This window comes from Pleurodeles waltl, chromosome 9 (assembly GCF_031143425.1).
Source record: "Pleurodeles waltl isolate 20211129_DDA chromosome 9, aPleWal1.hap1.20221129, whole genome shotgun sequence".
Taxonomy (NCBI): Eukaryota; Metazoa; Chordata; class Amphibia; order Caudata; family Salamandridae; genus Pleurodeles; species Pleurodeles waltl.
In genome coordinates, this window is record NC_090448.1 from 1,079,563,497 (window position 1) to 1,079,577,581 (window position 14,085).

General features: G+C 46.9%; 1 protein-coding gene across 2 annotated transcripts in view; it reads right to left on the reverse strand.

Moving 5' to 3' along the window:
• Positions 1-14,085, reverse strand: part of FANCM (FA complementation group M) — a 666,273-nt gene that overhangs the window by 541,167 nt on the left and 111,021 nt on the right. For both annotated transcript variants that reach the window (XM_069208717.1, XM_069208718.1), the window contains exon 4: positions 3,373-3,450. In XM_069208717.1, the coding sequence (XP_069064818.1) occupies positions 3,373-3,450 (78 nt within the window). The remainder of the gene's footprint in view (positions 1-3,372; positions 3,451-14,085) is intronic.

The window sequence follows — 14,085 nt, forward strand, 5'->3', positions numbered from 1 at the left end:
TTGTATGTTATTATGTCATTTACCCTGCAATACTTATTCCAAGGATGCAATTTTCTTGGCAGACCCACCTGGGTCACATCTAAAATAACAAGGTTGTCGGCATATAATAAATCCAATTTATGATCCCCACTTATCCTTAGGGAAAAGGTGTGCAACATAGTTAAACAAGCGGGTAAATCTGCCAAATACAGTGCAAACAATGTGAGCACCAAAATACAACCCTGCCAAAGACCATTGTGTACTGGAATTGTCGGTGAAATGGCCCCATAAGTGTTCAGCTCCATGCTTGCCCAATTGCCATGATGTAATTCATTCAACATCGTAAGGAGGCACTTAGAAATGCCCATCCCTGCCAATTTTTGCAAAAGTATGTTCCTATTAACTAGATCGAAATTGGAACAAAAATCAACATAACAACAAAACAGGTTCCCTCTGGTTTCTAAAGTTTTTTGGCCCAAGCCGTAAAGGCTAAAACAATGATTTATAGTAGAATGTCTATCCTTTAAGACCACCTAGTTCAAATAGAATTAAGCGGTTATCCTAAAACAAATCTTTTGAATAAAGGAGGATTTGTTTGGCAAATATATTAACTCCTACATCAACTAGACTTATTTGACGATAATTTTTGGGGAATGTATCACTTTTCTTAAAAATTGGTTTAATTATGGCACCTTTCCAACTCTCAGGAAATTTCACCTTCTTCATGAAAACCATTAAAGGTGATATGAAAAAAGCTGGCCCACCAGTCTGAGTTGGATTTAACTATAAATGCGGGAACACTGTCTGGACCCGCAGTTCTAATCAAATTTACACCTATTATTGTCTTGCAAACAGGGAGATATAATATAAAGGATCGTCATCTGGTTCAACCCTATCACCAATACCTACCTCATTTTTGGCTGAATACAACTCAGTCAAATAATCAACCCAGAAATCTTTTGTGCTATTAAGACTCAAAACATGTTTATTTTTATCCCCCCCTTCCTTGACAAGCTTCCAAAATTTCTTCATATCCTTAAATGCTATTATAGCGAGTATTCTGTTCCAATTTGCTTCGTAATACTCCCTTTCTTCAAATAATTTGGTATATGCTACATTTGTTTTCTGAACAATTGCTTCCCTTTCAGGATGTGTTTCTACACTTTATATTTATTCAGTTTTCTTAAATATTTTTTCAGATCTCAACTCTGCAAATTGAACCAGCCTATACTCTGCAGCTTATACTCTATTGATCTTAAGTATTAGGTTTTCTTCTTTAAAGAGACCATCAGGTATTAAGCCACCTCTGTTACCACCTTATTACACCACGCCAGTATATATTAACTTTCAGCATTGATATTTCCTGCATCTACTGTCAACTGCAACATAGCTAATGGAGCAATCTGCAATTCATTTACACAAGTAATCAACCTTCTTGGATATTCAATTCCTGAGGGCAACACTTGGTCCCTATTCATGATACCAAAATGTAGCACTGTATATAAAGGCAAGTGGTCACTCCCTCTTACCTGCAAAATCTGAAAATTGGAAAGATAGATCATAAATCCATGTATGAATAAAAATGTAATCAAAGGTCCTTGCAAATTTCCTGCGGGGAAGGTTTTCCTGGCTGGCTAATCAACTTCCTTTTAAACATATTAATCCCAGTTCTGCTAAAACTTGTTGGTCACTTTCTGCAAAGGCCGTGGTGTATTGTATGCCTCCAACACATTGGCCTGAGCTAAATCTGCCCAGACTGGATTTAAACACATATTAAAATCCCACATTATCATAACTGGAACATTATTGCTAATGCACATAATGCACACAGCCTTGAACCATGATATCTGCTCTTAGCTTGATTGCTTATCAACCCAGTCTACATATACATTTACTACTAGTAAACATTCATGTTTAACAGTATAAGCATAAATAGATGATATCGTTGCTTGCAGCCATTCACATTTTGTTTTTACACTTGAAATTCATTTGGCAATTTTTGTAGAAACTAGCAGTAATGGCTCCCAGTTGGACAACCCGGGGCTTTATGTTGTGCCTCACAGCTATTCTGCAAGAAGCCATTTAAACACGGAGTGTTCCAACATATCCAGGTCTTCTGTAAACGAATTTCAACATTTTCTTGCACCATTTTGTTCCAATCCACCTTATCCATCATTCTCCTTACCCCATGTATTTTCCATGAAGTACCCCTAGGTTATCTGGCAGACCCATTTCCTAATCTATAGTGCTAACATATGAAGCATCTTCCACAAGCTAGCTTTTAACGCAGGAGAATCTATTGCACAAATCAATATTGTGGCCTAGACTTTTACTATTTTCTTTTACTATTTCTTTGCAGGACACTAATGTTGATGGTACCTGAATGGAAATCTACTCTTCACTTGGCAACTCTCTGACAGCTCAAACGTGGAGCATAAAACTGAACATTGCTTAGCCCTGCTTGATAATTAAGGACGGCTGTCCCTCTATCAGAACTTATTTCCTCACTGCACACTATTCTGATCCCTTGCGGGCCTAATTCCCTTTCAGAGTCCATTATCAAGCTTTGGATCAGTTTTGAATAAAAGACAACTTTCAATATTTTTGATACTTCCTTAGTATTTACAAATGCAACTTGTTTCAGGTCAGTAGAGGCAATGGACATTAAAAATGCACAATTATTAAATACCTGAAGAAGGATAGATCTACTGAGCAGTTTTAATATTTTGTTTTTATTCCCATTACATAGTATATAAAAGTATACAACTAGATCATAACTACATTTACTAATTCTCTGCGTGGTATCGCCTTTTAATCTGGGGGTATCCATTATAGGGTGACCAGACGTCCTGGATTTCCCCGGACAGTCCCGGTTTCCCGACGATTCGCTTAATTTTTGGGACAAAGGTCAGATATTCTAGGGAAGCATAACTTAAAGAGGCCTAAAAAAGTATGACATAATTAAAGTATTTTATTTGTTACTGTCAGGCAACAAAGTCCCCTGTCTGCTCCCAGCAGAGAGGGAGTGGGGGCGGGCTGGGGGTGTCAAGCCATAGCTAATTTTATATATGTAGTCTTGAAAAAGTGTGTGTGTGTGTGTGTGTATTTTCAGTTGCTACGACTGGCCTCTATTTGAACTTATCAGGCCCCCTTTTGTTTTCTAGTTGACAATATGAAGTCCCTCACATTTATTTTGAAAATAGACAACTTGTTTTAAGAGTACCAAAAAATTTTATGGATTATGAGAACACACTTAAAAATATAGGCTAAAAAGTTTTTTTTTTTATTGGTACATAAATGATTTAGCGAATCTCAGACACAGCTAGGGTACATCAACAAATCGAAAATGTAAACAATATGATTCCCGTATGAGTAAGCCACTTAGCTGTTTACCTTTGCATCACTTCCTGGAGTAGCGCTGAGAGCCAAGATCCGAAACTGGTTTGTGTAATTGCTCAACTCCCTCACAACCTAGATGAAATAAAAACACAAGCATTGACATAGCCACATGTTTCTTTTCTGTTGCAGGACAGGCACAGAAAGGACTATATGCACACAAATAAATAAATATATGAATTGTATATAGTAATGCTGATGCAAATCACTTTGCCAGGAACTCAATACAATATCCCTTTCTAAGCTCATTATTGCGAAATAGATTTAAGCTGATGGAACTACAATTTTTGAAGAAAGACTATGAATACAAACTGGCAGGCAGCGTCTCACTTTCCAGGATATGTATTTCTTTTATGTCCATCACTATTACACTTTGTTTGGCGGTTGTTTGAGGAAGGCGTTAGGCAACCAAACTCATCACTACTACTAGTTGTCACACCACTAATAAATCCACATTGCAAGATATATACACACACACAAAACAAAATATAGACAAGTAAAACTGCAGACACACATGAGCACATACAATACTGCTGAATGTTCATCATAAATAAATAAAAAGAACTATAGTAAACTAAATCATACATGGTAGATTAGCTGTACATTTATAACACAACAAGCTAGCTGGCATAGGTAAGAAACGGATGAGCACTTAATGCATACTGTGCAGTCTCCCCGCTCTCTAAAAATTGGAAAAAGAAACCGCCATAAATAAATCCACTCTACGACACTCTAATCCCCCACTCCATTCTACGCCACTCCACTGCCACTAACTTTAAGCCAGGCTGAACAGCAGTCACATTGGTGTACAACATGGCAAAACCACATTGCGAAAGCCAATAGCTCTTGTATAGACGAGAACTATTGGCTTTCCCAATGCTTGTTAAACATATTATCATTGATCAATTCAGCAGTAATGAACACTGGGAAAGTGCTGTTCATCTAACAGTCACATTTCTTGGCTGTTGGCATGACAACACCCTCCTGGCAAATCAGCGGAATTTACTCAGACCCATTTTTTTCAAATGAAAAAATAGGAAATTAGTTCAGTAGGTCTGCTTTTTTCAGAACTTGAATTTTAAGCAATACAAATGACCTGTCTCAGTTTCAGTTGCTCATGTTTTTACATTATAACATGCTAAAATAACTCAATGGCTTAACAGACCTGCTACTGAAGTACCTGCATAGTTAATGCATCACTGGGAGTAATTCCAGCAGGAAAATACCCCCACCAAGTAAGTTAATATCAACACATTTTATGTACAGGAACACCTGAATTGAAAATGCTTTTATTCCAAACTAACTGCTGTGAGGCGGAGATCGGAATTCCAATTTTATGCTATACAATATTTAGTTCTGGAGAAAAACATAGTATAAAACTACTGCAACTTTTTCTTCTGGGTCTGAATTAATTACACTGTTTTGCCAGGAAGGTGCTGCCGTGCCACCATTCAAGAAATGCGACTGTTAGGTGAACAGCACTTTCCCAGTGTTCAATGGGGTGGAATGGATCTGAGTGGGGTTGGCTTGGAGTTCAGTTGGCCTGGAGTGGAGTGGGCTGGCCTGGATCAGAGTGGGCTGGCCTGGATCAGAGTAGGGTGAGGGGCTGGAGTGAGGTGGGTGGTACTTGTGTGGAGTAGACCAGAGTGGGGTGGATTGGATGGGAGTGGAGTGGGGTGGATGGGAGTGGGGTGGATTGGACTGGAGTGGGGTGGATTGGACTGGAGTGGGGTGGATTGGACTGGAGTGGGGTGGGGTGGATTGGGGTGGGGTGGATTGGACTGGGGTGGGGGAGGGTAGGGTGGGTTGTACTGTGGTGTGGTTGATTGGACTGCGGCGGGGTGCATTGGACTTCAATGAGGTGGACTGGACTAGAGTGAGGTGGACTGGACTAGAGTGAGGTGGACTGGACTAGAGTGAGGTGGACTGGACTAGGCTGGAGTGGACTGGACTAGGCTGGAGTGGACTGGACTAGGCTGGAGTGGACTGGACTGGCCTGGGCTGGAGTGGACTGGACAAATTGGGATGAGTTAGGCATACTGGAGTGGGGCAGATTGGGCTAAGGGAGATTGTTCTGGATTGGAGTGTGGCAGAGTGCTTTGGATTGGAGTGGGGCAAATTGTTTTGTACTGGAAGGGGTGGACTGAGTGGGGTGGATTAGGGTGGTATGGCGTGGATTGCATTGGGATGAATTGGCTTCGTGGGTGGATTGGATTTGAGTGGGGTGGGGTTGATTGGGGTGGGTTGAATTGGGATGTAGTTAGTGGATTGGATTGGGGTGAGATGAACTGGATTGGAGTGGGGCAGACTGCAGTGGAGCAGAATGTTTTGGATTGGAGTGGGCCAGACTGTGTAGGATTGGAATGGGGCAGACTGTTCTGGATTGTAGTGGGGTAGATTGGAGTGGGGTATATTTGAGTGGGGAAAACTTTTGGATTGGAGTGGGGTGAAGTGGGATGGATTGGGGTGGGGTGGTGTGTGAAGTGGACTGAATTTATGTGGAGTGGACTGGATTGGGGTGAACTGGGATGGAGTGGGTGAGCTGGATTGAGTTGAGGTGGACGGGAGTGGGTCGTATTGGAGTGGGAAAGATTGCTTTGGACTGGAGTGGAACAGATTGCTTTCGACTGGAGTGGGGCAAACTGGGCTGGGCATATCAGAGTGGGGCCAATTGTTTTGGATAGGAGTGGTGTGGACTGCAGTGGGGCAGATTTGAATGGGGCAAATTGGAGTGGGGCAAACTGTTGGGCATATCAGAGTGGGGAAAATTGTGTTGGGCATATAAGAGTGGGGCAGTTTGTTTTGGATTGGAGTGGGGCACACTGGAGTAGGCAGATCGGAGTGGGGACAATTGTTTTGGACTGGAATGGGCCGGACTGATTTGGATTAGAGAGGGACAGACAGTTTTGGATTGGAACGATGCAGATTGTTTTGGATTGGAGTGGGGCAGATTGTTTTGGATTGGAGTGGGGCAGATTGTTTTGGATTGGAGTGGGGAGGAGTGGAGTGGGTTCAAAGGATTGAATTGGGGTGGATTGGTGAGGGTTGGGTGGACTGACAAGGGTGGATTGTTGTGAGGTGGGGTGGATTTGCATGGACTGGAGCAGATTAGATTGGGGTGTACCTCACGAATATGTGAGAAAGCATAATTTTAGAAATTACACATACGAAAGAAACAATGTTTCTTCACAAAATTTAGAAAAATATAATCCCTTTTTTTTATATCAAACTTTCATTATTGGTTTATCACAAATTACAAAGTGCAACAATGCTATCAAATTCAGACACCGATTTGTCAAACAGAAATGCTAAACTGGTTTATAGTGTCTACAGAGAGAAGGCGTCCCCAAGGAGGTACAAAACAAGTCATTATTACATTGTAGTCTCTAACGTTCTCTCATTTCTCAAACATTTAAACCCCCTAACTGCTCCCGCCCCAAAAAAAAACCCATAAAGAAACGTGCATGGAGGTAGTACAGTCCAGCATTTACAATATATCTTGATGCCCAGTGTGTAGGGAAGGTGCCAGGATGCAAGATCTAGAATGGATCATTCTCGAAGGGGGAGGAGCTGGGAGGCACGACTAAACTTGAAATAGATAGAGCACCTTGGTACAGGTGGGGCAGGCACACAACAGTAAGCCTCATGAAAGGTACTTCTCTAGTGGGCCCCAATCGTTTTAAGGGAGTCATCTCGAAAGTCAACAGGGCAAACCCTGGGGAGTCTGGAATTGAGTATCACAGAATGTCTTTAATCTGGGCTAAAATTGACAACCAGAACGGTCGAACAGTTGAACAATCCCACCGTATATGATAAAAATCTCCCAATAGTTTGCATCCCCTCCAGCAAAAACCTGAAGTGTCTTGAAAGATAATTTAAGGTTGGTTGCATCAATCATAGATAAGTTTACAATGCGCTTCTCGTAAACCCACCAAGACATTAAATTGGGTAATGTTTCGCCAGAGCTTAAGAAATTTCGCTTCAGAGATCGTTTCTCCCAGAGTCTGTTCCCAAAAAGCGATGTAGGAAAATGCCACTGTTGGCATGGTCACCCCCAACTTTCTGCCTAGTGTTGATGCCAGCTTTGATTGGAAGTGTGCTGGACCCTGCTAACCAAGCCCCACCACCAGTGTTCTTTCCCTAAAACTGTACCGTTGTTTCCATAATTGCCGCATCCCTGCCACACAGGTAAGTCCCTTGTAAAAGGTACACCTGGTACCAAGGGCCCTGTGTCCAGGGAAGATCCCTAAGGTCTGCAGCATGTATTATGCCCCCCTCAGGGACCCCTCACTCAGTACATGCACACTGTCTTGAAGCTTGTGTGTAGTAGTGGGGAGAAAAGACAAAGTCGACATGGCACTCCCCTCAGAGTGCCATGCTCACCAACCACTGCCTGTGGCATAAGTAAGTCACCCCTCTAGCAGGCCTTACAGCCCTAAGGCTGGGTGCACTATAACACAGGTGAGGGCATATGTGCATGAGCACTATGCCCCTACAGTGTCTAAGCAAAACATTAGACATTGTAACTGCAGGGTAGCCATAAAGAGTATATGGTCTGGGAGTTGGTCAAACACGAACTCCACAGTTCCATAATGGCTACACTGAAATCTGGGAAGTTTGGTATCAAACTTCTCAGCATAATAAAAGCACACTGATGATAGTGTGGAATTTATTGTAAAATGCACCCAGAGGGCATCTTGGAGATGCCCCCTGAATACCAGTCCGACTCCTAGTGCTAGGCTGACCAGTTTCTGCCAGCCTGCCACAACCAGACGAGTTTCTGGCCACATGGGGAGAGTGCCTTTGTCACTCTGTGGCCAGGAATAAAGCCTGTACTGGGTGAAGGCGCTTCTCACCTCCCCCTGCAGGAACTGTAACACATGGCGGTGAGCCTCAAAGGCTCATGCCTTTTGTTACAACACCCCAGGGCATCCCAGCTAGTCGAGATGACCACCACTCAGGCCACTGCCCTCACTTTTGGAGGCAAGGTTGGAGGCGATAATGAGGAAAACAAGGAGGAGCCACCCACCAGTCAGGACAGCCCCTAAGGTGTCCTGAATTGAGGTGGCCCCTGCCTTTAGAAATTCTCCATCTTGAGATTGGAGGATTCCCCCAATAGGATTAGGGATGTGCCCCCTCCCCTCAGGGAGGAGGCACAAAAAGGGTGTAGCCACCCTCCAGGACAGTAGCCATTGGCTACTGCCCTCCTGACCTAAACACACCCCTAAATCTAGTATTTAGGGGCGACACAGAGCCCAGGAAATCAGATTCCTGCAACCTACAACAAGAAGGACTGCTGACCTGAAAGCCCTGCAGAGACGACGGAGACAACAATTGACTTGGCCCCAGCCCCTACCGGCCTGTCTCCAGACTCAAAGAACCTGCATAGCGACACATCGGACAGGGACCAGCAACCTCTGAAGCTTCAGAGGACTGCCCTGAACCCAAAGAAGCAAGAAACTCCTGAGAACAGCGGCACTGTTCAAAAACAGCAGCAACTTTCAAAGACTTCACTTTTCCCGCCGGAAGCGTGAGACTTCACACTCTGCACCCGACGCCCCCAGCTCGAGCTCCAGAGAACCAACACTGCAGGGAGGACTCCAAGGCGACTGCGACCTTGTGAGACAACCCCCATGGACCCCCACAGCGATGCATGCAGAGAGGATCCAGAGGCTCCCCCTGACCTCGACTGCCTGGAACAAGGAACCCGACACCTGGACCAAGCACTGCACCCGCAGCACCCAGGACCAGAAGGAACTGAACTCCAGTGCAGGAGTGACCATCAGACGACCCTCTGCCTAGTCCAGTTGGTGGCTGGCCCAAGAAGCCCCCTTGTGCCCTGCCTACACCGCTAGTGACCCCCGGGTCCCTCCATTGATTCCTTTTGAAAACCTGACGCCTGCTAAGCACACTGCACCCGGCCGCCCCTGTGCCACTGAGGGTGTGTTTTGTGTGCCTACTTGTGTCCCCCCCCAGTGTCCTACAAAACCCCCCTGGTCTGCCCTCCGAAGAAGCAGGTACTTACCTGTTGGCAGACTGGAACCGGAGCACCCCTGTTCTCCATAGGCGCCTATGTGTTTTGGGCCCTCCTTTGACCTCTGCACCTGACCGGCACTGTGTTGCTGGTGCGGTGACTTTGGGGTTGCCTTGAACCCCCAACAGTGGGCTGCCTATGCCCAGGAAACTGAACTTATAAGTGCTTTACTTACCTCAGAAACTTAACCTTACTTACCTCCCCCAGGAACTGTTGATTTTTGCACAGTGTCCACTTTTAATATAACTTATTGCCATTTTAACTAAAACTGTGTGTAATACTGCTCTAATTCAAAGTTCCTTACTTACCTGTGTGGAGTACCTTGCACTATATGTATTTACTTCCAATCTTGAATCTTGTGGTTCTAAAATAAATTAAGAAAATATATTTTTCTATATAAAAACTATTGGCCTGGAGTTAAGTCTTTGAGTGGCTGTTCCTCATTTATTGTCTGTGTGTGTACAACAAATGCTTAACACTATCCTCTGATAAGCCTACTGCTCGACCACACTGCCACAAAATAGAGCATTAGAATGATCAAATGTTGGGGGCGTGGCCAACAGCCGGGAGATGGCGCACGCTTAATCTCCTTGCTCCGGAGGGGCCGCTTTAACTTTTACTTATAAGCGTGCCACCCCCGGGCGAATTAATGCCTGGAGTCGGCAGATGATCTGGGGACGGTTCCTGGGCGTGACCGAGCCCTCGTCCCAAAATCGGTGCGTGCGGGAGAGCAAGCTTGGTCCGCCGACGCCAGGGCGGATCTGCGGCCTTCCCCGCCACAGTAAGTGGGGGCCTCGGGTGAGGCTGGAGTCTGCTGGCGGGCGGACGAGTGCGGCTTGGACTCCCGAGGCGATCCCGGCCGCCAAGCTCCCAGCGCGGGGGGCCGGAGCCGAGCAGCCGCTCTGGAAGGGGGCAGAGCCTGGACTGGGAGGTGCCCAGCCCTGAATAAGACGGCGTGATCCGGAGGCGCCCGACGAGGGGTACGGGAAGCTGCCCCTCTCACCCACGGGACCCAGAGCCTCTGAGGACAGCGTGAGAAACGGCGCCGAGCGGCTGGGGAGCCCAAGAGGCCCCCCAACACCAAGACACCACCCCGAGGGGGGGCAGGAAAAAAAAGAAAAAAAAACTCGAAGAAAATTAAAAGGGCAAAAACAAAAAACAAAAACAAAAAAACGGAAGGAAAGCACGTACTGTTGAAAACAGAGCCCAGCCACAGACGCATGGCGTAGTTTTACCGGCACAGTGATAAGCAACCGAGGACACCCAGTTCGATCAACACGGTCTGGGGACTGAGATTGGGCCCGCGCTTACCGAGGTACGTGACCACAGGGAAAAGAGGGCTTACAAGGAGACTCGAGCCCGCGCCTTAGGGGTACGGCCCTCCCCGCCCAACTTGGCCGATGCCCTCCAAGACTTGTCACAAGAGGAAGATCATGGACTCCACGTCTCCACCAGCACGCAAAGAAATGGAAGAACAATCCCACCCGCCACCCAACGTGGAGGAAACCCTGGACAGAATACTAGGGGCGATTGAGGACACGAAGACGACACTACAACACGATATCAACCAAGTGGCGGTCGAAGTAGGCCTCTTAAGAGCAGAACACCATAAACTGGCGGACAGGGTCAAGGAAACGGAAACCACACTGGCAATCGTTGAACCGAAACAGAAAGACCTAGCAGCCGAGGTGATCTCTTTGGCTGCCAGAGTAACACGACTAGAACAAAGGGCCGAGGACGCAGAAGGCAGAAACAGAAGGAACAATGTGCGTGTGGTGGGGCTGCCTGAGGGGGCCGAGGGGGCTAATATGGTGGACTTCCTCGAGAATTGGTTTAGTACAACGGTGGCGTCTGGATGCTAAACGCCCTTTTACACGCTGGAGCGAGCGCATCGAATGCCATCGAGGCCTCTCGCCCCCGGCAGGCCGGCCCGAGTGGTAATTGCCAAATTGCTGCACTACAAAGACAGAGACACTCTTATACAGAAAGCCAGAGAGAAGGGCCTGTTTAAAGTAGCAAATGGAGAGGTGACGCTATTCCCGGACTATACCTTGGATGTTCAGAACAGACGAGCCTCATTCCTAGCAGTCAAAAGAGCCCTGAGAGTCGAAGGGATTCAATATTCGTTGTTGTATCCGGCCAGATTGAGAGTGATACTGGAGGGGAAAACCACTTTCCTCCAAACCCCAGAGGAAGCATGGGAATGGCTCGAGAAACGAGGACTCCAGTTGGAGCGTCCCACTGATGAGAACACAAATGCGAGCCGAACCCGCCGAGCTCCTGGGGCGCGGAGACAAGGGAGTCGTCCGAGGCTGGCACCAACACAAAAGCAAAAAGAGAAAGGCAAGAGGGCGGCTCTGGAAGCGGCGGCCCGAGTTAGTGGTGGAACCCCCCCAGGGGTCTCAGGAGAAGAATCAGACGATACAGTGATATCTTCGACGGGGGACTCGGTCTGCTCGGCGCATGGCCCCAAAGTGACGCCGCAGACTGCCGATGAGCTCTGATAAGCACCGCTCGAATGGACCTTGCGATACGGCACAACAGTAGAATGTGGCCCCTCCGGACATGGCCGCCCCTCCAACCAGTATCTCGTTGGTCTGGCTAACCTGGCGAGAACTGAAGCTACATGTTGGAACAAGTTGCACTGTTGCATGATTTTCTGGGCTACCTGCAGGTTAGTAGGTGCCCTGGGGAGGGGGAGTTGGGGTTTACAGTTATTAGTTAACTTGGCTAAGTGGGTCGCAATGCACGATGATCGTGAAGGTTCGAACAAGGGTAGGAATAGAGCGGCAACCTGGGGTCACCAAGGACGCTATCACCATAACACTTTACTAATATGGCAGACTATAATCTCTTAACATGGAATGTCAGGGGGATGGGTACCCCAGCCAAAAACACAGAATCCTTTCCTATTTGAAGAGAAGAGGGGTGCAGGTGGCAATGCTCCAAGAGACCCACTTAATAGCAGGAGAGGTTGAGAAGCTGAGGCGTAGATGGTGGGGACAGGTGTTTGCCACAGAGTACTCAGCTTATGCGAGAGGAGTACTGATATGGGTTAGGGCCGGGGTCCCACTGATAATAGACTCATTTGACATAGATCGAGAGGGCAGGTTTGTAGTGTTAGAAGGGAGACTACACAGTGTCTCGATTGTCATGAGTTGCATTTATGCCCCCAATCAGGACCAGGTCCCCTTCCTGACTAAATCATCGAGCCACCTCACCCACCAATGTACAGGTGAATTGCTAGTGGGTGGGGACTTCAATGCAATACTAGACATTAACATGGACAGGTCGACCCCCACCATTGCGGGGTGCAGTGTCCACTAGAATAGCCAAAAAGCTCTGTGAGTGGCTGGACACCTGGGGGCTAGTGGATATCTGGCGGGAACAACACCCAAATGACAACGACTACTCATTACTCAGGCCTCCACCGGTTACATACCAGAATTGACAGAATGACTTGCACTGCGGGCTTGCGCGTTATGTGACCCACTCAGAGTACCTTGCTCGCACACTCTCAGATAATAACCCCTTGCTGGGGACACTGAAAATATTAGAGGACAGACCCCCAATCCCATCATGGAGACTATCCCCCGCTGCGTTAGAGGATCACTCGTACAGAGAGGCCCTTAGTTGCCACTTGACAGAACATCTTAGGATTAATAGTGGATCTACTACATCTAGAGCCACAGAATGGGAAACGCTTAAGGTGGTAGCGAGAGGCTTCTGCCTGGGTCAATCGGTGGGTGTGAAACGCACATTAGAAAGGGAATTGACCTCCTTAGAGAAGAAAATGCACGGGTGGGAAATGAGACCGAACCCTGGAACCCAAGAGAACGAGGAATATAACCGAGCTCGTAAAGAACATTCCCAGATCGAGGCACAGCTCAGGTGCCACAACACACAAAAATACCTAGCATCAATACAATCAGAGGAGGGTAGATCAGGAAGATTGCTAGCCTGGCTGGTACGCCCGGGCGGAAGGGGAGAACCCATTACAAGTGTACAAGACAAAGAGGGACTATGCAGGCGAAGCCCAGGCCCAATTAATGATGCTTTTAGGGGATATTATACGCAACTGTACAGGAAACCCAAAGACCTGGGGCTGGAGGCCTTTCAGGACTTCCTGCAGCGAGTCGCACTTCTGGCATTGGACCCAGGGGGGAGGGATAGCCTAGGGGGTCCTGTATCAGCAGAGGAGATAAGCGAGGCTATATCGCAGCTGGCTCCTGGAAAGACTCCCGGTACTGATGGCCTCCCAATCGACTTTTACAAAAAATATAGGACATTGCTGGTGCCCCAGCTGGCCGAGGTATACGCGGAGGCACTGTGCCGAGGAGAATTACCAACCACATTACGTGAGGACCTGGTGGTGCCGCTACCTAAAACAAAAAACAGGGAAGCACCAGTGACCGGCTTCCGCCCTTTATCAATGCTGAACTGTGACTTTAAGATCCTCCGCAAGATTATGGCTAACAGGCTGCTCCCCCTAATGCCTACACTGATACACACAGACCACAATGGTTTCGTCCCTGGTCGCAACACATCGCTGAACCTAAGGCGGATCTTTACTATCCTGCATATGCCAGAAGCAGTGAAACCTCCTGCAGGGGTCTTATTAGCAGTGGACTTCAAGAAAGCCTTTGATTCGATTAGGTGGGGCTACCTCAGGGCTG